At 41.9% G+C, this 27,893-nt stretch overlaps 2 protein-coding genes across 4 annotated transcripts; one reads left to right on the top strand and one right to left on the bottom strand.

Moving 5' to 3' along the window:
- The first annotated feature begins 4,735 nt into the window (after window positions 1-4,735).
- Window positions 4,736-16,310, top strand: RWDD1 (RWD domain containing 1). 3 transcript variants are annotated; one of them, XM_082305405.1, is made up of 7 exons: window positions 4,736-4,885; window positions 6,720-6,785; window positions 8,010-8,140; window positions 9,147-9,290; window positions 10,319-10,451; window positions 11,939-12,001; window positions 13,801-16,300. In XM_082305405.1, the coding sequence occupies exons 1-7, from the start codon at window positions 4,813-4,815 to the stop codon at window positions 13,911-13,913; spliced, it is 723 nt and encodes a 240-aa protein (XP_082161531.1). In that variant the 5' UTR covers window positions 4,736-4,812; the 3' UTR covers window positions 13,914-16,300. The 3 variants fall into 3 exon arrangements, with proteins under 3 accessions (XP_082161531.1, XP_082161532.1, XP_082161533.1); XM_082305407.1 differs by having other exon boundaries at window positions 4,804-4,938; window positions 8,087-8,140; window positions 13,801-16,308; XM_082305406.1 differs by lacking the exon at window positions 9,147-9,290 and having other exon boundaries at window positions 13,801-16,310.
- Window positions 16,311-19,296: 2,986 nt separating this feature from the next.
- On the bottom strand, window positions 19,297-26,608 carry LOC309587751 (amine sulfotransferase-like; the record flags this gene model as incomplete). Its single annotated transcript, XM_082306195.1, has 6 exons — window positions 26,464-26,608; window positions 23,799-24,007; window positions 21,961-22,087; window positions 21,275-21,369; window positions 20,191-20,371; window positions 19,297-19,421 (listed from the first exon to the last, which is right to left on the bottom strand). Exons 1-6 carry the CDS (start codon window positions 26,600-26,602, stop codon window positions 19,297-19,299), a joined length of 876 nt encoding a protein of 291 aa, XP_082162321.1. The 5' UTR covers window positions 26,603-26,608.
- Between the last annotated feature and the right edge of the window lie 1,285 nt (window positions 26,609-27,893).

The following is a 27,893-nucleotide window of genomic DNA, read 5'->3' as shown; positions in this document are numbered from 1 at the left end:
TGATGCCTTATTACATTGACTAACAAGGTGTACTTGCTCACATACTTTATTTATGTAGTCCTCTGGCACCTGCTTACAGACACCTCTTCTGATGGTGTCTGACTCCTGTGGGATGTGATGGTCTATGTCTAAATTAGGGTGGGCTATTTCAAGCTGCAGCTCTCTGCTTTCTCATACTTGTGCTAAAAGGATGAGTATGTACTGGGAGAGAAAGTTATTCCCAAATGCTTTTCTTTCCTCCCATTAGAAAATTTTTAAAAATTAATAGCTAGACTTTGATTGGATCCTATGAATCAGGCCATTATGTATAGAGCAAAAGCAGATATCCAGCTTTGTCTCAGTGACCCCTAGCAGAAATGCCTTATTCCTCCTCTTCTGCATCTTTCTTGTATTTTGTGAATAAAATGTACTGAGCTAACCACAAGCTAAGTCTGTGGCTACAGTAGTGTCGTGGTTTAACCCCAGCCAGCAACCAAGCACCACGCAGCCGCTCGCTCACTCCCCCCCAGTGGGATGGGGGAGAGAATCAGAAGGGTAAAAGGGAGAAAACTCGTGGGTTGAGATAAGAACAGCCCAATAATTGAAGTAAAATAAATTAGAACAGTTAAATAGGCAAAGCAAAAACCGTGCACGCAAACAAAACAGAACAAGGAATTCATTCACTACTTCCCATCATCAGGCAGGTGTTCAGCCATCCGCAGGAAAGCAGGGCTCCATCACGCGTAACGGTTACTTGGGAAGACAAACGCCATCATGCCCAATGTCCCCCTCCTTCCTTCTTCTTCCCCCAGCTTATATACTGAGCATGACGTCATATGGTATGGAATAGCCCCTCGGCCAGTCTGGGTCAGCTGTCCCGGCTGTGCCCCCTCCCAGCTTCCCGTGCACCCGGCAGAGCAGGGGAAGCTGAAAAGTCCCTTACCACTGTGAGCGCCACTTAGCACCTATTCAGAGACAGCTTAGCACTACTTAGCAAGAACCAAAGCATCAGTGTATCATCGACATTGTTCTCATCCTAAACCCAAAACACAGCCCCCATACCGGCTACCAAGACGAAAATTAACTCTATCCCAGCTGAAACCAGGACAAGTAGCAAGGAAGGAACATATGGGGAAACTTCAGCAACGAAGGCTGGGTCTAGATACAGCGATGAGAGAACTTCCAATTCTGGTAAGGAGATAAAATGGCCGCTGAGAGGCACAGGATGGAGGGGTGCAACATGTAGCAGCTGTATGAACAAACACTTTACTGTGGAAAATTTGAGTTCAAATGTATTCTGGCTGAAAGCAATAGCAAGGTCAGCCTCCTGTTCCCTTCAGATATGCTTCAAAATCTCTCAGGTGTTTGTGTGCTTGCCTACTGTACAAACGTCAAATCGGGATGGGAAACGAACCTCTGTGCAGTAAGGTTTGCTTTGCCTGTGGAAAACTTACAATTCAGCCATACTACTGTGCCCATAAATATTCCTGTGATTAAAAACTACTGAATTTAGTGAAGGAAGGCTTAATGATGGTTTTATGTGAATTCAGTGTGGTATGATGTGATGTTACTGTGTCTCATCTCCCCTCTAACTCCCTACGCAGATGTTTCCAACACTAAGCGGGAAAAAAATGCATACCATAGTTTTTCCTACTGCTTCCTGTAGTGCCTTGCCAGCTACACACGTACATGTGTGGGCTACAAAGCCATGTGCTAGATTATAGAATGCCACCTGCTGTTAATAAAATGACCCCAGAGCGCTGAAGTGGAAAAATATAATTACTTAGTAAATTTCAGTAGAAAATGCAGGAGCCAGAAGTAAGTTCAATTGTAGATCTGGGTAAATGTGTTTGGTCTTGAAGATTTAAACTTCTAAACAAAAGCAAGCACTGTAGCAAATGCAAACAATGTATCTGCTGAATAACTGGAGAATGATGCGTATTTTACATCACTAAACAAATTCCCACCTCTTTCATCTGAATCCTAAACTTTCAGGTATGTGGTGGGTTGACCCTGGCTGGATGCCAGGTGCCCACCAAAGCTGCTCTCTCGCTTCCCCCTCCTCAGCTGGACAGGGGAGAGAAAATATAACAAAAAGCTCATGGGTTGAGATAAGAGATCACTCACCAATTTCTGTCATGGGGAAAACAGACTCACCTTGGAGAAATCAGTTTAATTTATTACCAACCAAATCAGAGTAGGACAATGAGGAATAAAAACAAATCTTAAAACACCTTCTTCCCCACCCCTCCCTTCTTCTTGAGCTTAACTTTACTCCTAATCTTCTCTACATCCTCCCCCCTAGCGGTGCAGGGGGATGGGGAATGGGGGTTGTGGTCAGCTTATCACACATTGTCTCTGCTGCGCCTTCCTCCTCAGGGGGAGGACTCCTCACACTCTTCCCCTGCTCCAGCGTGGGGTCCCTCCTGCAGGGGATAGTCCTCCATGAACTTCTCCAACGTGGGTCCTTCCCACAGGCTGCAGTTCTTCATGAACTGCTCCAGCGTGGGTCCCTTCCATGGGGTGCACTCCTTCAGCAACAGACTGTTCCAGCGTTGGTCCCCCGTGGGGTCACAAGCCCTGCCTGCAAACCTTCCCCAGCATGCGCTCCTCTCTCCATGGGGTCACAGCCTCCTTTGGGCACATCCACATGCTCTGGTGTGGGGTCCTCCCCGGGCTGCAGGGGAATCTCCGCGCCAGTGCCTGGAGCACCTCCCCCTTCTCCTTCACTGACCTTGGTGTCTTCAGAGTTGTTCCTCTCACATATTATCATTCTTCCCTCCAGCTATAATTGCTGTTGTGCAGGTTTTTTTCCCCTTCTTAAATATGTTACCCAGAGGCACTACCACTGTCACTGATGGGCTTGGCCTTGGCCAGCTGCGGGTCCATCTTGGAGCCGGCTGGCATTGGCTCTATCGGACATAGGGGAAGCTTCTGGCAGCTTCCCACAGAAGCCACCCCTAGCACCCTCCCCCCCCCCCAACCTTGCCACACAAACCCAATACAAGGTAATAAACACGCACTGTTTATATGAACTCCTTAGGAAGCAAAGTACCTCTGTTAGTAAACACAATCTCTAATTTAACTTTAAAAATCTTTGTGTCTTTTTATTTAAGTAAGACAGAACACTGTGTGTAATCTGGAAAACATGCAACTAATTTGTGTATCTGAAAGTTTTGGGAAAAAACCCTATGCTGATGTCTGGGTCCAAATGACAAAAAACTGTTGTCTTTGTTCTACGTGGGCTCTTTCCACTTCTTCCCTTGTTTTACAGTACCACTATAAAATGATGCACTATTTGCAGCTAAGAGAAAGAGTGAGCTGCCAAATTCTTTTAACTTCTTGCTAAACTACCTTTTAAATTAAACTTCCTGTTTTCTGATTTTGTCCCAAATACTATTTGACCTGTATTTTTTTTTTTATAGTTTAGAATTTAAAATACTGAGTGGAAGTACTACCTGTATCTGTCATTGTGAAGTCAGCCTGCCAATATACAAACAGACTATCACCCTGTTAGCATATATTAATCCATAGTACTAAATACAGCTGTAGCTGTATAGATATAGGTGATGTGGTGTATTTCCCTTCACTCCTCTGCTCCCTGAAACACATCATGGATTGGTAGTGAAGGCGTGGCTTTCAAAACAATTCATGATTACAGAAAAATCAATGAGTTGGTACTGAACAGTCCAACTGTGCCTGCTAAAACCTGAGTCATCTTACCCAAAATCAATTTAGAATTGCAGTTTCCTTGCTTGAAGTGAAAATGATTCTCTTTATGTCTGTGGCAAAAGTTTTTTCGAGACTCTGGGCTTGTAAAATGCACCTGAGGGAAAAGTGCTGGTCACACGCCCAGGAAACTGATGCACCTTAAAACTACTCTGTGTTCCGAGTACCCACCAGGGCCTGCTGCTGTTCAGCCCTCAACAGTCTTAAATTCATCCTTGCAGGTAACCCCCAAGTATGGGAGCTCCCAATATTGCTCGCCTTGACCAACTCCTGTTCTGCACTTACATGGTGACGCTGCTTATGCCACGGCACTTCTGAAATCACTGTGAATGTTTCCTGGGAAGTCTGCAGGTGCTTTTTGACTCCAAGCTGTACCACCAGCTGATTTTTCCAGCTGCATCAAACGAACTTCCAATCTCAGGCTAAAACGGCATTCAGCTGTCTCCATGGCACCGCAGCAACAGTTTTAAATCCCGTTCAGTTTGCTCATCCCTATAGATTGTCAGTGAAAGAAGGAGAAAGGGCGAATGCCAGCCTAGCAGCAACGAACTTTTTTAAAGTGCCTCTGAAGCCTGCGTCTTCAGCTGGGAGCCCACAGGCCCTCAGGAGTCTCAGTAACAGAGCCTGACCACCTCACCTATTCCAAACACGGCTATGCCGGGGGGGGGGGAGGGCAGAGCAGGTGCGGTGACGATGACGACGACAAGATTTTTCGAGCACGTCAGGTACAGGTGGGTAAAGACATCACGCCCGCTCTGCCCACAGAGGTGAACGCCAAGAAGCAAACAGTACAATTAACCGGCCGGAGGGCACCGCGCTCGACGGCTCTTCGCGAAGGCAACGGACGACGGGCGCGGCGCGACCCGCCCCGCCCCGCCCCGCCGCCGCTGCCCTCCCGGCCGCCATGCGCCCCAAGGCCGCCCGCCTCCCTCCCCCGTCAGCCCAAAGGCATCCACCGCCGATGGGCGCCGCGGGCACGGCGCTAGGCATGCCTAGCCGCTGCCGGAGGGGAGCGCGCATGCGCGGCCCGGCGGTGAGCGGTGGCGTCGCGTCGCGGTGCGGGCGGCCCATGGCCGTTGGCGGCGGCACCGGCGGCGGGCGGCGATGACCGACTACAGCGAGGAGCAGCGCAACGAGCTGGAGGCCCTGGAGTCCATCTACCCGGACTCCTTCACGGGTGAGCCGCGGCGGGGCCCGCGCTTCGCTCCGCCGCACGGCGGCCGCCAGCCGGTACGAGGGAGGAGCGGGAGGCCCCGGCGGGCGGCAGCCGCCCCCTGCGCCGCGCCTGCCCGGGCTCCTTCGGGCGTCTCCTTGCCTGCAGCTGCTGAGTGCTTTTCGGCTTTTTTTTTTTTTTTTTTTAGTTTTCCCTAAGGCGGGAGAAGGAAGGCAGCCGATGGCGCTTTCCGCCAGGGTCTGGGCTGCGGGCGTGGGCGACGCCGGCCTGGGCGGCGTTCAGCGCCGTGGTACGGCGGCCCGGCGTGGGCTCCCCGTCCTCCGTCTGCCCCGAGTCGTGGCTGGCCGAAGGGGGCTGTTTTGGAGAAACCCGTCAAAAGACGCGGCCCCGGGTGGGAGCTGGGGAGCCGGCCCGTGTGCCGGCCGGTTTTCCTTCTGGTAACAACAGCTTCTCGCAGCCGTGAGGCGCGGGACGTTGTGGGGCGCTTCGCGGTGCTGCTTCCTCTCTAAGTGCATTGCCAGCGTCTGCCTTATTCCGTTGCAGATCCATGGTGGAAAAAAGGCAAGCTTTAATTCCCAGGTGCAGTATTTTACAGTGCTGAAACTTTCATGTGATGGACACGTTGGTTCATCAGATGGTCAGGACTTGCTAGTTATTATCAGACAATTAAGAGTGTCTGCCATGCTACCTCATCCAACGTGATTTATGGTGCTCAGTATCCAAAGAATTTTAACGGTGAAAAAACCTGTGCGTTTCCTGTGTCCTTCCTGCACAGTAGCTACTCTGTCCGAAGTCCCACAGTATCTTACTTGGCAGTAACTTCATCACACAGACATTTGCCTACTACATTTGCCCATTGCTTTAATCTGAAAATATTTTGGGTTCTTTGTTTTTCTGTTAAAGGTGTGCGAATTGATATCTTATAGCTGGGGATGCTGAATCACTGATACAGAAATAGTGTACTTTCATATAGCTTCTACTCTGATGCTTACTCTGAATTATTGTTCATTCATGTAATGCTCTTATGCCCGAAAGAAGAGGGAGGAAAAAAGATGGTGCTAGTAGTAGTACATTAGCAATTAAGCAAAATTCAGTTAACACCGTGAGAGCATGTATACTAGATTGGGCATAGGTTATAACTGATACAGAGCAGTCCTTATTTGAGAATATGGTCTGCAACCTACAGTTGTGCGATGAGGTTTCTAGCCTGTGAAACTTTAGATTACAGGGCTTGCATTTTGTGCATCTCTAGAGCTGCTTCTTGTCTGTCTTCTAGCTGCCTCATTCATGCAATTTCATTCTCATACATTACTTGGGTAGTACGTTCTTGAAAGGAAGTACTATGTATTCCTTTTTTGTTTGAAGAAGCATTTGTTACATTAAGCTGTCCTAAATATAGAAATATGTGCAGGCATACTGTAAAAATAGTCCAGGGTCAAGAGTGCACTGGATACTCATCGCACATCTAGCGCAATAAAGCAAATTAGCTTCGGGAGCTTTCTGCACGCATTCGCTATGCTAACATAAGTCATTTGATGGTAAGTAGGTTTGCACTTTTTGTAAAAGTGAAACTTTCCAAAAGAGAAAACTTTCCAAAAGAGAAACTTTTTTGTACTGTTGATGCTCTCGTTAAAAGAGCACTCCAAACATCACATCATATAGAAAATAGCTGTTCATTGAAAAGTATTTATTTATAGGGTAAAAAGGCCTTTAACACTGTATCAAGAGCTTCCTTGCTTCATTAGTCCTTGAGAAGTTCAGTTTTAATGATGTGAAGAAGCAGTTGTCTGATTTAAGGAATCTCTCTCTGTCTCTTTTTTTTTTTTTCTTTGAACAGTATTGTCAGAAAAGCCAACAACTTTCACAATCACTGTGACATCTGAAGCGGGAGAAAACGATGAAAGTAAGTTGATCATGCCTTAAACATACATAGGAGGAGTTTCTGTGTAAGCCTAATTCTATCGCCAACAAGTAGGCATACCTCCACTTAAGTTCTCTTAGGGGCCTGATCCAGCAAACATTCCTCAGAAAATGTAGTTCAAGGATTCTGGTGATCTGTGTTGAGTTTACAGAAATGTTGCACTCTCTTAGTAGGGCTACTTTCTGACATGCTGAATCTCAAATGCTTTGTAGCATAGCTTCAAAAATATGGGTTGTCATCATCTCCGTAGTAGTTTACAGCCATGTCATGAGGTGATTTTTTTTCTAGCAACTGTATGTATACCAGCCACATGGCAGAGTTGAGTCTGTGTATTATGAATATGCAGCCCTTAAGGAACAGTTCCAGAGCAAAAAGCTGTGGGACCCAAGTCCCTGCGTGTTTGTTGGGTATCAGTGGTTGCATGGGCTTGTTGTAAGCAAGCCTTGCTCCAGTAAGTTAGAGAGCTGCTGTTCTGGGTTACTGTATCAGAATGAAGAAACTGGTGCTGTCTCCTTCAGTTTTAAAGGAGCAAGTCCTGCTCAGAGCAGGTGTCTGTGTTGAAGAGACTGCTGAGCTGCCAGAACTGTGAGTCTGGAACTGAAATAAGTCTTCTCCCTGGTGTTCTGGCAGGATGCGTGAAAGGAACTTGATTCTCTTTTGCCTTGTTTCCATGTTATCCGAGCTCTGGGTGGCTTCAGGTTGAATGCCTTCTCCTTAGGTGGTTCTCTGCTTCGTAACTTCTACTGGACATTGTGTCCTTGTTATGATTTATGTGGAGCCCTGGTACCCAACACAGAGGTTGATAATCCAGCCAGGCACGCAGGATTTAAAGCATTAATATGCTGAGATTCTGTCTAGATCTGTTGTTAGGACTCTTCTTCATTTTCTTCAGCTTTAAGTGGAATATGAGGGAAAAGAGATTACTGCTCTAGTACCCACCGTGCCACAGAAGGTTTTCCAGTCTTTCTAAAGACCTTTCAAACATTAATAGCCTGTAATGGTTTATGTAAGGGTAAACCTCATCTTAATTTCTCAGAACTGTTGCATTATATTTAAATCTGTTCATACAGTTTTAACATGTAAGATGACTGTTGCTTTAAGACAAGATATCTTATATTAAACATTTAGGCTGCTGATGTAATAGAAAAATATGCAATTACAGTTATATAGAGTTATCACCATAAGAATGTGTTTTTTATCTTGTAGCTGTCCAAACAACCCTTAAATTTACCTATAGAGAAAAATATCCTGATGAAACTCCACTTTATGAAGTTGTCTCACAGGAGAATCTTGACGATAACGATGTCACAGATATAATAAAACTACTAGAACAACAGGTAAGGAAAATGGAATATCTCAATTCAGCTTGATATCACTTCACACTTTAGCCAGAATTTCTCTCTCAAATCAGTTGTTTTCTGAGGTATGTGCTGCTGATTTGAAACCTGTTCCATACTGTAGGGACTGACTTTGAGGTTTGAGTTTGGTAAATGACATTGCTGAGGTAAATTATGTTAATGAGGTAAAATATAGGGCTAATTCAGTGTGCACAGGTACGATAATGAAATGGAAGTGCTCTAGGGCTTCCCCTCTTTTGCAGTTCTAGCTTAAGGTGAATGTGTTTATATATAGTATTTGTGGAAATAAGCCACTTTCATTTTATTTGGAAAGATTAAAAAATGCTACATTGATTCTTGATTCTTTTTAATAACATAACTATTTTGGCAGTAGGGGGATCTTTTCAACCTTTGGGATCAGTGAGAGTGCATTGTGAAGGAATGAGAAGGAAACACTTCTTTGGTTTTAAGAATTCTTGACAAGTCCCCCCTGCCTTAAAATTACCATAATATGTTCAGTAGGCATTCTTTCTTTTCAGTTTGCTTCATATAACCTTCCTTCCATCAACTGATGTTTTTTGTCTTTCCTGGGAAACTGTCCCACTTCAAAGGGGCATGTAATGGGATTAAGGAATAAGCCATTTCAGGAGAGGAGAGGTACTAAGTGACTGTTGTCTCCTACGATTTATGATATTCAAATATTGGAGTTTTATTCCTACTATGGGTTTTGTTCTATTAATTAAAAAGCCTTCCAAATGTCTATAATATGTTGATAACCTCAACACAGGTGTTCATCATTGGTGTTTTGCTGCACACCCATTTGGGGGTCATTTTAACTGGATTAACTGGCCAACTGAATTTTACAGCAAGCTTCTGAGACTGGTGCAGAGTGCCTCAGCTGTGCTATCTGCATTTGCACAGTGTACTGCTTTCTAAACAGACTTATGCATTCAGCTGCTGAAGGTTTGAGGTTCTCCTGTTTGAAGTTGCATTCTTTGTGTTGTAGGCAGAAGAAAATTTAGGAATGGTAATGATCTTCACTCTAGTCTCAGCAGTACAGGAGAAGTTAAATGAAATAGTGGATCAAATAAAAACACGAAGAGAAGAGGAAAAGAAACAGAAAGAGAGAGAAGCAGAAGAAGAAGAGAAAGTATGTAAAATAATGTTTTCAAGTAAAAATGTCCTGCTTTTTTTAAATGTATGGGTTTGATGCAGGAGCAATTCTCGGTTGCAGTGTGAGAGAAACATCTATCCCAAAGTTGATATAATTAGAACTTAAGGACTAGAAGATTCTTTAGAGCACGTAAGTGATTTCCGCGCCCCGCCCCCTTTTTCTAAAGCAGTCTTTTCAGAGACATATTGCATGTTCACAATCCCTTCTAGCATTACTTCCTAGGACAGGGTCAGGGATTTTTCCCAAATGAAATCAAAATTGCTATAGCTGGTTTTTTGCTTGAAGAGGCAAGAGGGGATGGGGAGCAAAAAAACGTAGAGCATGGTGTGCTGCACAGGGGCTGCGTGGTCTGAGGAAGTCTTTCTTCCTTGGTAGGCTGAGTGGGTAGGGCGGAAGCAGTGAGACCAGTCTTCAAGACTGGTTTGTCCTCCCAGCACGTGTCCTTTCTACCAGCCACTGTGGAATATTTTTTTCCATTCATGGCATGTGCTGTGGTAAGTCCAACTACGGAGTCTTCACTTTCTTCCTCAGAAGTAGCTAGAGGGTGGTGGGACTTGGAAGGTTCAGTATTTCTGGAAATGGCAGGAAAATAGCTGGGAAAAAAAGAATCCTTTTTTCTGTCTCAACGAGATAGAAGGGTTAATATATTTTAATGGAAAATATTTCAGTGTAGATGGCACTTAAGAGTTGATGAGTGCTGCCTGCTTATGGATAACCTGTATTAGTGGTGTGTTGCTAAGTATTGCACTGTACATCCAAAACTAGTACGCAGGGTTTTTCCATAAGAATTTCCACCTCAGTACAGCTCTCTGAAGGGAGAGTCCCATGACAAAAACGAGTAGGAATGTGTTCTTTGTATATTCTCAGGGTTAGGATTAATTTCTCAGAATACTTCACAGCAAGCGGTGCTTCTGGAATGTTGTAATTTAAATAATTAAGAGAATGCTTATCTTCACTCGTAGCTTTGCAAGTTGTGTTTGCAGCTTTGTTTTCTGTTCTTCCAGCAACGTTTTCATGGCACTCCTGTTACCATTGAGAATTTTCTAAATTGGAAAGCAAAGTTTGATGCAGAACTCCTAGAAATAAAAAGGAAAAAAATGAAAGAAGAAGAACAAGCAGGCAAAAATAAATTAAGCGGTATGATTTAAAACTGGTCTTGAAGTTTTTTCAATGTTACTAGACTATAATGACAAGCCTAAAAGTAATTTTTACACTGAAGGATGATGGTAGTAAATAAACTCTTAATGCAGTATTTGATTATTGTCCTTCATGTCGCATGAAGTCTTTGAGTGCTGCTTTTGGGCTAAATACAAAGCTAATAGATTCAGGATTTCTGCTGAAGTCATTAAGGTTCCCAGACTGTTTAAGCTTCTTTGGTTTTGTACCAGACAGTGTACCACTTTGAGCCGCTACTGGCAAGCATTGTTCTGGCAGCAGTAGTTGGGGTTTGTTAAGCAAGAGACAGAATCTACATCAGGCAGTTTATTGATTTGGCCTTTATTGCACTGGATCGTACAGTGACTTCAGATTATTCAAGCACATGTAGGAGTTTGGGATGCTGTTACTAGACTGAAGCAACACAGAGGCTGGCTGCTGCATATGACAAGCTTACAATGACTGGTGAGAATGGCTCTGGTACTTTGAGGAAGGGCTTGTCATAGCAGTGGTTTCGGGCTCTGTGTTTTGCAAATCACCATTTGTCCAGCAGAAAGCAAGCTCTGTATCCAGTGGACAAAATGTGGAGGAAATTACTTTTCTTATGAGAACGTGTAGGTAAGAATTAAATCTTGGGCATCTTCCTCCACACGCTCCATGGCTTAGCTTTGGACTGGTTCTCCTGTGATGTTGGATGTACTTTTTAAACTGATTACCTGAGAAAACGTGACCAATGCTCCCCTCTACAAAACTAAAACCAGGCTTATTCTCAGATGTCATGAGTGTAACCCGAGTAGAAGTAAAAGGTGTCTTAAATGTTTTACCATGAACACCAACCAGTCTTCTTGGCGGAAGCTTGCATAAGCAATGCAAATACAGATGGAAGATGGGTAGTTTATGCGGAAAGAGTCCTGAGCTTTTCTTCCTCTACCTCCCAGTTAGAAAGGCTTCACTTTGCCTTGTGTGATGTTTCCTTCGCAGATATGTGTGTGTAGGAGCTGGTGATTTTTGTGTAGATCCCAAATTGCTTTTCAAATGGTGAGGATATATGGAAAAAGATGGAGGAGGCAGCTAATTTCCTTTCCAGTTCCCACAGAGGATTTCTGTGGAATGCAAGATGAGGACTAAAGTAATTGGAATTGAGCAAAGGCTTTGGGGCACTACAGTGTAAATTTTCCCGCCCCCCATTATTAAAGCCTTAGTAGCATTAAAGTGACTATAAGAAACAGTGACCCATTTCACATGTAAGAGGAGGAAGCCTGTTGGCGTGGAAGAATCATGGATGAATAGTCAAAAAATCAGAATGGGGGACTTACAGAAATGAGCAGCTTAAAAAAAAAAAAAAAAAAGACAGGTCGAACTGGTTAATTTGAAAAGCCTAAAATACATGTGCTAACTGTTGTTGCCTTAGGTCAATAGTTATTTCAGAATTCTATTTGATTATATATTGTGTTTTATTTTATTTTTAGGTAAACAGCTGTTTGAAATGGATCACAACCTTGACACCTCTGACATCCAGTTCTTGGAGGAAGGTAAATTTCTGTTTGTTTCCACAACTGAAAGACAGTGGCTTAAAATAGATCAAAATTCCTAAGCAAAATCTGTATTATATTTCTGACTTAACATCTTACCTCAGTATCACTTTTACATTAAAAGAACTTTCTAAGAAGTACTGTTTTGCAGATTGAACAGAAGCGATTTTTAGCTTCTTTCAAAAACAAGCAAACAGAACATTTTCAAGATGCTAAAGTGTATTTTTTTGCAGTTTTGAGCTTGAGTTGATCTTATTTCTGTTGCTTCTCTTCAAGTCGTTGGACTGGAAGCAAAACCAAAAACAAGCAAAGCAAAACAAAAACAAAACAAAAAACCCGCAAACAAACCCTGCTTTTTCTTTTTTTCTAATAGCCAGCCTTCTTACCCCTGATTTCAAGCACAGATCTTGAAGTTGTGTCTGCTTCTCTCTGAACCTCAATGCCAATAGTAAACATCTTGCAGGTCAAATTAAATACTGTTTGCCTCTGTGCAACCCAGTTCTTCTTCGGGGTTTTGTGCAACTTTGTCTATTATTTTACTGAAAATATCTGACCTGGTGCCAGCTGAAAATTTTGTGAGCCTGTGCCAAAAGATGTTAAACTTGGAGAATTTATTGGAGATAAATAAATCTACTCATAGTCACGTATCTTATTTAATTTTCTGTACTGCCATTTAGTATCCTAGTTTAAAAGACTGATTTTTGAGTTAAGACAATTCTTTAATGTAGCTGCGTTATCTACTGGCATTGCAAAGCACACATGCAGAAGAGTCAAGAATTTTTTTAATTGTTACTTGCAGAGAAAAGTTGCTTATGAACATCAGCGAGTATAAACTTGAAATGGGAGTTGAGTTTCTTTTAGTTAGAGGGCATAATTTAACCTTGTCTTCCTCCAAAAGACGGATTGTTGATGGAACATTTGGCTGTCTCAAGGGAAGAGCAGATCTCTCTGGGCTCTGTGCCCAAATGACTTGGGATTAACGTATTTTAATCCTGTTGCTATCAGTGATTAAAAACTCCTGTCCTCATTGCTGTGTGCATTCTATCATAAATGCAACAGGTCACTAACTGCAATTTAGTATTACAATACCATGTAATAAGTAATACTAATTTTCACAGCTTAAACAGGATAATGGCATTATCTTTTAGATGGAAATGGTTATAAAGGCTCTTTCAAATCCAGTTAAAGAACAGAACCTTGTTGAGTGGCCAGAAGATGTCACTGTTGATACACACAAATAAAATAGCAGTAGTCTTCAAGTGTTATCCTTAGGTCAGCATCATCTCTTTCAGAAGAAAATACGAAAGCATACAAGCATTCATCTTGCTTTTAAAATTTAAATCTGAAAACAAATGTAGATATATAAATGGTGTGTAAGGTGTTTTGTTGTTTTTGTGTTTGTTTTTTTTTTTTTATAAACCTTATGTGTTTCTGTAGCTATAATAGTTTCAATATTCCAGCTATGGGGTCCTGAGCTCCTACTTTGACAGTACCTGGGGAAAAAGAATCTCTGCTTCTGGGAACTATAAATGTAAACTTCATTCTCCTAATGGATTCTGAGGCCCTGAGTGACATTTCTCTTGACTGGGTTTTAGTGTGAGGGGAAAATAGCTTCACTTCAGCTGTAAAAAGATAAAATGTGGCGTTTCCTTTTCTGTATCTATTTGATATATAAAAAGCCAAGTAAGTTAACAGCTACCTACATTGAAGAATAAATACGGGAAAGTGTTGCGTATTTTGTTATTCGGGTACTGTTTTCCTACGTGCATGAAAATAACTTATTTTTCTGTTCTTTGCAGCTGGAAACAGTGTGGAAGTTGATGAATCTTTATTCCAAGAAATGGATGATTTAGAATTGGAGGATGAAGAGGATGACCCTGACTACAACCCTGTTAATTTAGATAGTGATTAGACTTTTTTGAACTGGCTCTGTCATCAGTATGGACATATGTAAGGAGAGAGGGGCAGGCAGGAAAGCCACAGCATCTGTGGTTTTAGTAATGTGTATCAGTTTTTTTTTTTTCTTTCCTTTTTCCTTTTTTTTTTTTCCAAAGAAAAAAACCAAAATATTTTAAATCCAGGAGAATGGTCTTCTGATGACTTTCATCATAAATAAATTTACTTTAATATTTCAAATGAAAAATTTGAGGAATATTGATCTGTCTGAAAATGCTATTCTATTTTCTCTTATTTTTTCCTTCCAATTTCTGTAACTGTCCTTTGAAGAGATGTGACAACGAGCAAGATGGAAAGATGTTATAGAAAGCGCTAAACAGACCTGCATCTGAAGGCTGAACAGCTGTATCTTCTATCCACCTAGGATATACATGGGCAGCTTTGGTGAATAAAAGGGATCACATACTATGCAGAGGTTTTTTTTAATTTTTTTTTCCTTCTGTGGAATTTTATAACACTTCAAGTCAGTTCTGGTGCCCCAACCTATCAGCTATAGATAGGCAGCACTAGTCACCTTTTAATAAGGCTATGCCTTATTAAAAAGTTTAATGAAAACCATTTCCTTACTACTAGAGTAAAATCTTTTGCCGTAGTTGAGGATAATAGTTTCAAAATGACTAGTTCTAGTCTGTAGGAAAAAAAATCAGAATGAGATGAAGTCCTTTTAAAAAGTTTGGCTGATTTGTTCAGAGAGGTGGGGTTTTTTTTTATTTTGAACTTGTGCATCAATGAACTTCCATGGGGAAAAAAAAAAAAAAAACCACCCTAGGAAAATTAGTTTGCTTTTGGCAACAGTCTATGTTGAAACACTATCGGTGGAGTGCAGAATACAGTACCAGGATTTATAGAGTGCTTATAGATTTGAGTGGAATGGGTGCTGTTTTAGGAGTATCTTGTGGGCTAACCTTTATGGGCTGCCAAACACACAGTAAAGCTACACATCAACTTGTGGATGTTGACCGTCCTGCAGAGTCGCTTATGGAACTAATGGCTTGATGTTAGACTCCTTCTCCCTTCCCGCCTCCAAAAAAAACCCAAACACTGCGAGAACTGTGGTGTTTAAATGTGCTGTGTTTGAGACTGCATCAGCTAGAAGGATGACGGTATGGATGAAGGTTTCAAAAGACAGCTCTCCAAATAGAAAACCACTGGGCACTTCAATGGTTAAACACTGTGTGCTGAATTTTAAAATACTGTTAGTAGACTGCCTTAACTGCCCAGCTTCAACCTCTGGAGAGGATTGCACTGAAGTGTCACAGTGCTTAGAGGAATAATAAATTTATGAACTTTAATATTTGGAAATTCCGTATTCAAAATGAGAAATTTAGTTCTGGAGATAGTTTAATGGTGTATGAGATTCTCTGCTCATTTTGCTTGAGAACATCTGTTTAGGATGATCTCCTTTAACATGTTTCAGTAGTCTTTTCTTTTTGTATTCAAGATGAATGAGTTTCTAGTAGATAGAAAGAAATGTTCAAGTACCCTGTAAATACTTCTATAAATTAACCATGTGCCTTTGTTCCTACTGTCCTCTATTTGATCTTTTTAATTTTGGCTACTAAGAACTCTAGACAAGCATCTAGGTTTCAATGATGATGTCGTACGTTTCAAAGCAATAAGCAGGATCTGTGTTCCAGCAGAGTTACCAAATATATTAAAGAAATTGTGAGCTAGTGTGATATTAAATCTGACTTTTCCAAAGATACGGTTGGATTGAAAGCTTCGTAGTGACTACATCCAGCTTCCTGTGTAATTGCTAGCATGCTTTAAAATGCTGTTAAGCACTGAACTTAATTTACTTCTGATATGTCTCAATTCAGCTGCATAAAACCATTTAACTCTTAAGGCTGCTGTCTATGTTCAGCTATGTATGTTTTTAGCATTTTTTCCTAAAAGGAGTCAATTAGTTCTCTTTAAATCTGGACTGAATCCAGGAACGCTGTGTAGTCTGTGCAAAATGTGGTAATCTGAGAAAATTTTCCAAGTGGGTCACTGACAAGAATCATCTGTGTATGAAAAGAAGTTTCTTGTTAATGGTATTTCTAGATTAATGAGATTTTCTAGTCTGTTTTCACACTAACATATTTATTGGTTTTCATGAAGAGGATGTATAGCTTAAAAATGCTAAAATGGTGTCAAAGTTTAAGTTAAAATGTGAAAATGTGTTTTCACTATTACATCTTCTGTTTCAAAGCAGAGGAAGAAATAAGGGTTGAAGTGACAAAAAATTGCGTAAAGTCCATTCCTCCAAGTCTTTGGAACAAGTTTCAGTGACTCAGTCTGAACTTGAGATTTGTTTAGCTTTCTTAGCAATTAACATCTGTGAAATAAAAGGGAATTTGACTGAGAGTAAGCTCGGCTATGTTTGCGTGTTTTAGTTTGCTGAAATGGACTGAGATAAGGGGGTTTTGGTGCAACAAGTTCAGGTGAGAGTTAAAGTTTACTTACGCACTTTGGATTAGATTGAAGTCTAATTCATATTAATCTAATAAAATTCCATCAATAAACTTTGATGAAATTTTCGTAATTCAAAATCATGGTGCTGACAACCTTGCCTGTATCTTGCTTTTGACTCTCTAAGTCCAAAGCTTACATTGTAGTGCATGTCGGGAGATTATTATGAGTTGCAACAATGCACTATGACCAGAGCTAATTTAGTTTTGATCATGCTGAACTTCTTGAATAGTCGGTGCCTGAGCTCTAGTAAAATTCAGAGGATGGTGCCTACCACATCAAGATGCTGCAGGAGTACAATCTCGGGCTTCTTGCAAAGCCTAGGATTTTGCATCCAAATTATGATTGAACTATGATCTACTTTAAAGCAAATAAAACCTAAGGGTGGTATACTCTTCCCCCCCCCCCCTTTCTTTTTTTCCTTTTTTAATAGGTCAGTGGTCAGTGTATTTTGGCCAAAAATGAGGAGCTTGAAGTACAATTCCTGTGGGGAGAATCAACTTCAGTCTTTCTTCTAGGAGACTTATAACCATCAGGCTACCTCCAGTTTTTAAACTGTGTGGTTGCTGAAATAAATCCAAAGTTTGTTGGGCGAGACAGTAGACTGGATCCAAGATGCTGATACCCTAGATCCTGAGAGAAAGAGCTGTCATATGGGTGCGCTCTCTCATGTTGCAGAATCTGACAGGGACTGAAATACTAATTTTTTTTTTTTTTTTTTTTTTTTTTTTTTTTCCCCTTCAGTGCCTTGCAACTTGGCTCGGAGTAGGAAGGAGAGGGAAGAGGCTTTTCAGGTTCAATTCTTTGACGTAATTGCATTCATTGCCATGAACTCGATTTTACTTTCTGCGCTGTTTGCTCATGAGATCTGCAACTGATAGAGCGAGCTGATAGCGTTGGGCTGTGGCGTGCAGCGTAGTGTCAGGCTGGTGGCTTTTACTGCTCTGCGGGGACTTCCTCTCCTTGGCAAAAGAGGAAAGGTCAAGGTCCTGCTTGTCATCGGGAGTTCTGTTTGTACTTATGGCAAACTTGGCAAAAGGCCTGCGTTAGGCTTCTGACTTTGAACTAGTGTTACCTTTTGCGTGGCCAGGGTAAATATGTACAGGTGGAAAAGGTCACTGGTCCCCTTGTGGGAAGTTCAGACTCGGAGGTCAGGGGATGCAGTGGTTACATAAGTCACCGAAGGGGGTTTTTTGTAACTTATTTTCTTGCTGTTGGGGATGCAAAGTGCCAGAAGAAAAGATGGTCTGGCTGTACTGTTGATGGACGTGAAAATATTCTTCTTGTAGGCTAATTATATGAGGCCACCTTTGCCTAATAGCAGCTAACAGCATGCTGTGCCTGAAGTAATTCTGCCCAGGAAAAAAGCAGGCACAATATATCAGAAGGCTAAAATGGGTGGATTGAAAATGAGAAGAAAAAGCTGGCCCCTTGGGACCACTGATAGATGTAAACAAACAAAAAAGCCAGCATATGAACTGGAAGGATTTTTTACATTTTTCAAATAGTTTATGGGAAAGCCAAGGTTAGATGTTCTTTGTCAAATCAAAATGATTATTTGAAATGTTTTTGAAATTAGAAGTTATATCCTGCTGTGACTGCTTGCTAGGACATTGATTCAACAGCAACCAAAAGCAGTCACCGTAGTTTCATCATGTAGACATCCTAGCGGGAAGCAGGAATGAGGGTCCAAAACTTGCCTTCCCTGCCAGGGAAGTGCAGTTGGTGTCTGAAAAAAAGTTGGAACAAAATGTTTCCTCCTCCGATCATGTCCTTTCCTTCTGCCCTCCTGATTGAGGCTGTGCTGAAAGCATGGAAGATTGTTGGAGGGGAAAAAAATGGTGGAGATGTATCAGAGACTTAACAGCGCATACATGGGGGAGGGGAGGAACTACAGCTCTAGTTTGTGAGTAGTTTCAATGGATAGAGTTGAGAAATACACAGGAGTTGGACTTTCCTTTGTAAGCAACATAAAAGGCATTACTGTCTACAAAGGTGAATATATCATAGACCAGATGCATGTCAGGAGTGGAGCTGCTGAATTTGCAAATATTTTTTGAGTTATTGATAGCAAAAAAATCTTGAGATATGTCTCTGTACTTATCTTCTCAGGGGAAGCCCTTGGGCGTGGAGTTGAATCATGGACAGGTTAAACCATGATAGTGAGTCAATGAATATATGAGGAAGGATGTAGTCATAGATAGCTGGTAGTGTTTTACATCAGTAGCTCTAGCAGATCGTCAGGTGTGATAGAGTGGACGTTCACTTAAAAACTGCTGTGACTGTGGCTTGTGTTTTTTTCTCAATATTTCAAGCAGCAAATTGTCAGACATGACCTCAAGAACCATAACAGACAATGCAACAAAGTGTTTCAGTCAATAGGCAACACCAGAGAATGCAACATAAGGTCACTTTAATAGCAAACGGTTGAGTATCAGTGTTTACCAAGGAAAGAGGGACTCGGAACATATCAAAGCATAACCATACCACAGCTGTTCAATCTTGCTTCCAGTCTGGACATTGAAGGTTCTACCAAAAGAAGCTTCACAAAATGCAGAAGTGAAACATTTTTCAGAAAGTTTTTAACAACACCAATCTATCCTCACTTGATTGTCTACAACTCTGGTATTATTAAAGCCAATGAAAGTAAAAGCAAGCACGAAGAAGTCAGTTTACTGAGAAAGTTAATTAAAATACCTTGTAAAATTACAAACAGGAAATTGGTGGAATTGAATAGCTTCCTCGGACAACTCTCGTTTTGTGACCGAGTTGTCATTGTTATTATTTCTATAACATAGCTGAAAATGGATGTACTTTCTTCTTCCAGAACTTCAGATATGTCCATCCGGTATAAACACCAAAGGATGATGAAACTCAAAACCAGCCTACATTTCATCGTTAATATCCCAGGTGAATTTGATGGGCAGGGTCTTCATTTTCTCTTTAAGAACTTCGTCAAACCTTTCACTCTGTGCCACTGTCATGGTGTTTTTCCAGTCTCCAACAGTGCCTGAGGAAAGAGGCAGTAAAGGGAGGTGAGAAGCAGAACATGCACCTCTCTGAAGCCCACTGCAAATAGTGCTAGTCTTGGGAAGCAATTCCTGGCTTCCTCAGCATCTCCCTTTGCTGGCCTGCCAAGTGAGGCTCTGTGTGCTCTTTTGAGGATGGGCTTCCAAATCTAGGTGCTGTGAATAAAGCACAGTGTAGACCTATAACCGTGACTCCTCATAAAGTTATTCAACTTTTTTGGTGTTTTACTGATTCCTTTGGGATCAAAGAGGAAATTATTAAAAGCAGCGCCTCCTATTTTTCTCTCAGTGCACCTCTCTAATCCTTGGAGGTTTCCTCTTACGCTGAGCATTAGGACATCTTAGCAATGCCCAGGAGCCCAGGGATGCCATGTATGGACTCGGAGGGTAGTTGGTCAAGAAGGTCTATGCTCACACAACTAAGGTGACTCTTGCCTTGAAAAGTAAGAAACAGCAAAAAAAAAAAAAAGTATTGTCTTAGCCCTGGCTCGGTACAACCCTTAAATCCTTTCCTGTATCTGACGGGCCTGTTACAACTTGCATTACAATCAATGAAACATTACTTTTTTATTATCGTCAGGAAAACATGGTAAAATCACTGATGCCACAGCAATAAAACTGCTCTTATAAATTTAATTTGCCACTAACCTGAACTCTCCCTCTGCAAATGGGGCATTCCAGCTCTAGGTTCATCTCACACCAAGAAGTGTGGGATTAAATAGTTGTTGCAATGGACTGCTTCTACTTTACCTTTTCGTAGAAAACTCCCCTTGCCTTTCACTACCATGTCATCTGGCAGGTTCTCATAGTTTGCCCTGGGATCTTTTCTCATGTTCTCAAATGTAGCCTGTCTCACAACGCTGTCCACTTCCTCTTCACTCAGCTTCTTGCCTAGGAAGTCGCAGATCTTCAGCACAGCCCTTCTGAGATCCTGCAATAATGTTACTTTGAAGAGTCTTGATGATGCAAAGAACTAAATGCATACAGTAGTGGAATTCAGTATAATAAAGGACATACATTTGGGTGCAAAACTGACCATGGTTTTTATGTGACCGTAGTCTCACTTGCATCAGTTGAATATTGGAGAGCAGTGATGCTGCGGCTCACTGCAGCAACGTGTCCTTGGAGATGGGGAATTCTGTGTTTTGCTCCCCACGCTGCAAACCCAGTCTGCATTTCATGTTAGATGCCCCAGCAAAGTCACCCCTGAAATCGCGTCTGTCGCGGTGAAGGCACTCAACCCGTGGGGGTTTTGTCAGTCGTCTTGTCCTAGCAAGGGACTCAACGTGAGCAATCCCAGGCTCCGAAGGGTGAGGGACCAGTGCGGTGGCACGTGACGTGGGCTCGGGCGCTCTGGGGCTTGCCCATGAGGAGAAGGGCAGCCACTTTGCAGAAATGAGAAGTCGCACAAAGGTGTGGGCAGCCACCGAGCAGGAAACCTCTGGTTGGCAATTCAAGAGCTCCTCAAGTACTTTAAAGCCTGCCTCCTAAGCACTTCTTTCCTTTAGTGGAACTGTCCTTATGATCATAACATTCCTGTTGAAGATACTTGCGAAAGTCTTGCTCTGTACTATTTCAGAAAGGGTTTTTTGGGGTGACAGTGACGATAACTTCTGTCATATCGGAAAGTGTTTTACCTAATAATTGTCTAGTAGTTGATAAGACCTTGAACCAATGAGACAAATGACTTCATCCTCTCAGAAGTCTCAATTTGAATCTGATCTACAACGGATTAAGCACTTTCCAATAGAAGTGTAATTATAAAGAGCTGTCTGAAAATGCACTTAAAATAGGAAAAAAATATCTTGAATATAGTGATACTGATTGACCTCACCTTTTTCATTTCTTCATAGGTAAGGAAGAGTATATTGAAATCCTCTGCATGACTGTACCAGCCTGCAACGTGATCCAGCCACGAACTGGCAAGTACTTAGCAAGGGAAATTGTTAAAACAAAAAAATAAAGAGAAATACTATTAACAGCTAGCAGTAAAACAGTAAAATTATCAGTCATTTAGGTCTTTGAAAGGGTTTTTATAAATAGTATTTTTTGATAATTTGAGGGATGCATGCTCACAGTCTTTGTGACAATTCTCTGAAATAATGTGGCAACTCCTCTTTTGTTTCTAGAAATCTGAACTAATACTGGCAGAAGCAAAAAACTACTTCTCTATCTTTGCTGTACAGTGTCTGTTCCTATGGGTTCAGCTCCACTAACCAAGTGCAGAAAGTCTTAAGAGATTTTCAGTCATAATGGTTATATTCTGAATAAGCATCCAATTCAGATAAAATAAGCAGCTTGTATGTTGTTGGGGAGCAGCAAAGCCATGAATATGCTACTCCCTTTGGACCAGCTTTCATCAGAAAATAGTGTCAAGCTCAGACAGCCTCTGCAGCTTTGGATTCAGGTTACAGCATAGCTGAGGATTCTGGTAATTGATATTTACTGACATAATTAATCTCCATTCAATCTGACGTCATGGAATAGGATTTGGGCTCCTTAGTAAAAATGATATCTTACCTTTGCCAGCTAAAAATCTCTCCATAAAAAGGTTAAAATCTGGTATTTCCTCTAGTGTGGATATGAATTTGGAGAAGTGGTAGTAAGAAACCACAACATCCTTAGGGTTCCTGGTAACATAAATAACCTGCACAACAATAAGACTAGTCTCAGAGATATTAAAGGACTCCATTACCCTGACCATCAATGCATTTTTCCATACAGGTCCCACTAAAAATGTGTGAAAACGTTTTGAAGGTGACAATCACATTAGGTAAATTCTGGATAACATAGTGCTGTCAATTTGTTTATAGGTGGTGGTATTTCTGTAGTTGCAGTCATTCAGTGCCTGCAGCTAACTCTCTCCACGGGATCAGTGTTACAGGCCTCAGTGATACTGTTGACTTATGCAAGGCAGTCAGGTTGCAATAACAACACTAGAAAACCATTAGGTTGATTCAGCTTCACTTTTCTGTGTACAGTCACAATGAAATGAAGAGGAGTTTCTTGTAAATCCCAGCTTTGGTAGCGTTGACGGCATCCTTACTCTGTGACCTAAACTCCTGGCCTGTGGTGCTGGTGCCAAAGGCAAGCACGCAGGCAGATTTTGAATGACAGGTAAGAGAGAGCCCTGGCATCTTAAAAGAAGGAGCTATTACGGGCAAGCGTTGTTTTGGCTCCTGCTGACTCCTGACCACATGAGAGCTGCTGCCTCAGACACAGACCAGGCACCACCAGTGAGATGGGCAGCCTTCTGCCTCTCAACTGGCAGCATGTGCCAGCTTCTGCTAAGTTTCTGCTCCTTAACACTTAGTGTCTAATTAGGGAGAGAAAACAGAGCCTGGCATGTCACCCTTACAAGGTTACAAATGCTTGCAGGGAGAGACAGAAGAATCATGCTCTCAGACTGCCTTTCGAACTGGATAAAATGACTACTTTTGACTCCTGCTTAATTGAAAATGTATCATCTGATTGATTATCTTTAGCAAAACCAAAACCATTATTTCCAAGGTATATAAAATAAGGATTCCTAAACACATTGCAGGAAAACTCAATAAATGCCTAGTTCAAAAGTTCTGACCTGAAATCACAAAAAAAAGTTTTTCTATGGTTTGATACAAAATACAAACAGCCTGAGTGACATATTCAAGCAGAGGTGGAAAAGACTCCCCCCCACAAGCAATGTTTTTCTGAAGTCACAACAATTTCCAAATTTTCTGACATGCATGCTCTGTGTGATTTTGGGGCAATTTTCTCAGTCCTTGTTGGGCATCATTTGGATTTCAGATCTTCTGCATGTGAGCTTTCTCTTCCAAACTTCACTGCTACCGTGAAGAAAATGGTGAGCGCATTGCAGTTTCCCGTTACACCTGTATCTGTGAAGAAGGTAACAGCAGGACTAAGAGCTTGCCTCCATAGCCCCTGTGGGCAGAGCTCTGCCACACCTCTTCGCTCACTCAGCCATGGGAAGCCCCACATCAGAAATGAGGATGGAAGGGGCAGAAGTTATTGGGACCACTATAAGAAAGACTAGCAGAAGTATGAGATCCTTTGCCAGGGAGCAAAGTTTGCTGTAATGCGGCTAAGGCAATTCTTGGTGTGCTGTTAGAAGTATACATCCCATATACATCTTCAGACTTGCCCATATGTCCATGTTCTGTCAGTGAGCCTTAGTGTAGTAGCCCGGTTACACCTGTTTCTAAGGAGAAGGTCCCTGATCTCCCCACGTATACAAAGCAGGTCATATTTATACCGAGACATGGGGAACTGAAAGAGGAAAAAGATAGGATTTGGACCAATTCACTGAGGCAAATTGGCATGACTGGTTTTAAGGAAATCGTAAAAATAACATCACTTACACGTCCTCTTTTGTTTCTCAGGTCTCTTGGAAGTAAATAGTAAGGCAGGTGGGTGGCAAAAACACGAGGCAAAGGAAGAGCTGCATAATCCGTATTTTTTATATTGTATTCCAGCCATGGGATTCTGTCCATGGTCTCCATATTTTCTGTTCCATTACGGTGGCCTTCATGAATTATTAAGCTCAAAATGTTCTGAGTCCACACAGTTCCTGAGAAGGAAATCTTTTTATTTGAATCTTGCTTGATTTTTTTTTTTTTAATTAAAGATAGTATATTGTCATAAACAGAGCCTCTGCACAGCTATAATGAGTTTCACTTTGTGACTAGAAACATAGCCTCACATACTGAAGAAAGCAAACATTGTCTTGGTGACTGTTGAGTGCAGAAGGGAAGCATATGTTTGTTTTGTCCCTGCAGAAAAGCTATGGCCAGTAACGAAACCTTCAGTTCCTTCACCCGGTATACTCAGCTTCCACACAAATTATGTCTGTCCTCACCCTCTTGTAGCAACAGGAATTGCTTCATCTCTGTGGGCCATGCACCTGAAAATATCTCATACTGAGTGGATCTGGAAAAGACCTTTGCTTCCAGAACTCCTGCAAAATGTTGCAAGATGTCATGAAACAAACAGCTGATAACACCATGTTTGTAAAGCACGAATGACCTCCACAAAGCAAATGCTTGTGGCAACAGGCTCTCTAAAGTTCCTTGGGGAAGGTCTGACTCCTGGGTCACAGCTGCTGGCAAGGATGATCTAAAAAAGCGGGACCATGAAGGTGTCCGACCGCCATGCCAGTATGTTGATGTGCCAGCTGGTAATGGTGGGAGGCAAATTCTGAATGAGTAGCCCACTTGGGCAATGAGCAGAACTGTTTAGCTCCAGGTCCTCCGGCCTTCTCAACACTATACTAGCACTGGTTCCTTTCCCCTTTTATACCATAGGCCAGTACAGATGGACACTTGAGAGAATTCAAATCAATGGAGAAAACCATTTAATTATTGCTGTAGGTTACCCTGAACAAGCACAGAGAAAGGTAGGCATCTGAAACTGAAGACTAGTTGTTAAGACCTCACCTGGGAAGGAAGCTCTTGGTTCTGGAGATTAGACTGTATGCATGTTGTAGATTTAAAGTCACTGGGCAAGAAAAAGAAATAGCCCTAGGATTCAGAGGAACAACACCCAGTGATTTCACAGCTGTGTTGACTGTCTTGCACTGCTTGGCATAATCAACCTGGAGGATTTTTCTGCACAGTGGTAGAAATTCAACAGAAGGATTGGAAGGTACCTTAGATTGATAACTGATGAGGAAGAAAGAGAATGGTGGGGCAGGATAAAGGAAAAGGTGTAAATGAGAGAGAGATGACATTCTGTGCAATTCATAACTCAAAATCATCTTCCAAGTCCTTCCTGTCCCAGGGTAGACCATCGCTTTGCAATACAAAACTACTTCCAAAGATGTGCTCATCTCAGTGGTGTAACGTCTTTACCCCTTAAATACTGCCTTCTCATCCTCCCTCTCTGCCTTACCTGAACAGCTCGCCCTGGTGCTGCCTGATGATGAGCTAGCATCACCTGGGGTCCCCATCCCCTCACTCTGTCACCCACAATCCCTCCACAGGCTTTTCGTATCACATCTACCTTCACCACAACCACACCTGGTGCTCCCTGCCTCTCCTTCAGGGCTTCGCTCAAGAATGTCTTTCTGCCTCAGGTATTTCACTGAATACCTGAGGGAATAGTGAATTCCAGCAAGATGTTCAGTGAGCCTAAGAAAAGGACATATGCTAACATAACACTGTAAGGCTGTATCTTGAAGGCTGCTAAAGAAAACCAAAGGAAAATGGCAGAGGTTCCCAAGAGCACAAACTTCTAGAAGAGGATAGCAGAGGCCTTGAAAGTACAAGCACAGATTGGTACCAGAGATGTCAAGGCTTTAGTCATAAATCACTGCTTAATGCATGATCAAGTCATTAATTACTAATCAATAAAGAAATGCAGTCTTGAAAAATGGGTCGTACAGTTTTAGAGCATAAAGTGAACCTGTATGGAAACATACAGGTCTTGGCATGTCAAGGCTTTAGATTTCATGTAAGACGACAGTGAAGCCAGGTGGTTGCTCAGTTGCATTTGCTTCAGAAATAGGAATGCAAAATTCATCACACTAGTGTCCTGTATTGCTATATAGGTAAATAGTACTTCATTATTCTTGAAAGAAGGTATATATCATTCACTCACATTTGCTCTGATCACCTGCTTGGTTGTAACTTGGATGCAGCAACCCCCAAACCACCTTCCATGTGAGCCCACAAATCATTCCAGGTATCCCACAATCGTCACCACCACTCATGCACTCAGCCCTACCAAAACTATATATGTGTTTTGTGAGGCACAGGAGGTCAGTTTGGTTTGTGTGTAGCTTGCTCTGAGTATACCTACAAGATTGAGTCCAAGAATGAGGTAGACCAGTTCAGCTGGACACGAGCAGGAACCTTGTGTCTGGCTGTTCAGGCCATGGCTATGCAGGGTTTGTACTTAATGCTACACTGCATATACTCAGAGATGACTCAGGTCTAAGAGCAAAGCTAACAGCCCCAAGTACTTCTGCAGTTAGATGGCTGGATAAAGGCAGATTTTTCCCCCCTTTAGAAACAATTCCATTCTTACCTGATTTTGGGTAAGTAGCTAGAAATATGTCACTATCTTTGATTTCAAAATCCTCCAGGGAAGCTACATACTCAGGTGTTGTATTTAAAGCAAAATAAAACCCTTTGTAGTTGAATAGATAGTCTTTTGATGGTTCCATTGTTAATCTATTTTCTTTCTTTATAAGTGAATAACCTGCAAAAAGAAAATATAAAGTTATATCTTTTTCTTTGGTTGTCATCTCACAGAAACAAACAAATGAGTAATTCAAACAAAGAATCCAGTGCTGGCAAATTTTAGCAAATTGCATTTCAGCAAAATTCTGGAAACAATAAACTGAAATTTAGCTTTCAGATTTTCACAAGAACATCACCCAGGATACATTTCTAATGAAAAAAGAAAAAAAGAAAGGTGTATAGCAATACCCTTTACTCATATACAAGTGTATGCTACGTGCATGTGAAAAGTAATGTAACTGAAGGCAACCCATGTAAAAATCATTTGTCAAGATTCCTCTAGGATCTGAGTGACTGTAGAGTTTTCTTTGGGATGTCAGTAGCTCTTGAACAGAGCTAGCTTAACTACCGAGCTCTCATTCTGAACTTTGTGACTGAAACTGTGTTCAGAATGTCTTATTACAATTTCTGCCTCCTGCTTATTCTCTGTCTCATTACTAATGTTTCTCCCATAGTCAGCATAATTTCTGCATACTAGGATGGGTAATCATGAACGTGTGTTATCTTCTTAAACACGCCTGCTAGTTTTATGAGATTGTTGTCTTGTGTCTCATTAACACCATTGCCATATATTTGCCAGAAAAAGACATTGATCATCATTGTTGTGGTGACCAGGGAAGAGCAAACACTTGGCGAGATACGGGAAAAGTAACAGAGAGACTGAAGGGAGAGACTGACTCTTGTAGCTGAGTCAGAGCCAAATGGAGCATCTAGGTTTGAAGGTTTTGGTCTATGTCTCTTCTGCAGTCTTTGAGCTGAATGATACATCCATGGATTTCAGTGAGTTTAACATCCCAGTCTCTTCCGCCCTGCTCTGTAGATGAACTATTTAATACCATTGGACAATGTACAAGCCTTGGCAGAAACGACATAAGCAAGTTCACTTCCAGACTTGGATATCACAAGCATTCTCTGATGTGGGTTAAAATATATTTGGAAAGAGAGACTTTCCTATCTGGAATTTTGTCTGGGTTTCTGTCCCCTGCCTTCCCCTTGCAATGCGACCACTCCCATGCCCTCTCGGACTGCTGCATTTGCCATTCCTTCACCGTCAGGATATCACCGTTGCTCCACCGTCAAGGTATCACCCTTGCCCAGGTTTGTCAAATCAGCCCATTGCGCAAGACACACCGGCCAAGCGATCTGAATTCACCACAAGAGGCAGTCCTTGGAAATGAGGCCACCCATCCCACCTGTTATCATTAGCTTCTCTCC

This window comes from Platalea leucorodia, assembly GCF_965183815.1.
Source record: "Platalea leucorodia genome assembly, chromosome: 3".
Classification (NCBI taxonomy): domain Eukaryota; kingdom Metazoa; phylum Chordata; class Aves; order Pelecaniformes; family Threskiornithidae; genus Platalea; species Platalea leucorodia.
This window is presented reverse-complemented; position numbering and strand designations above follow the sequence as displayed.

Excerpts from the sequence above, each read along its gene's own strand:
- RWDD1 (XM_082305405.1), top strand. The coding sequence starts at position 4,813 with ATGACCGACTACAGCGAGGAGCAGCGCAACGAGCTGGAGGCCCTGGAG. Across the intron at positions 4,886-6,719 it reads CTACCCGGACTCCTTCACGG|TATTGTCAGAAAAGCCAACA; the intron begins GTGAGCCGCGGC and ends TTCTTTGAACAG. Across the intron at positions 8,141-9,146 it reads TAAAACTACTAGAACAACAG|GCAGAAGAAAATTTAGGAAT; the intron begins GTAAGGAAAATG and ends TTTGTGTTGTAG.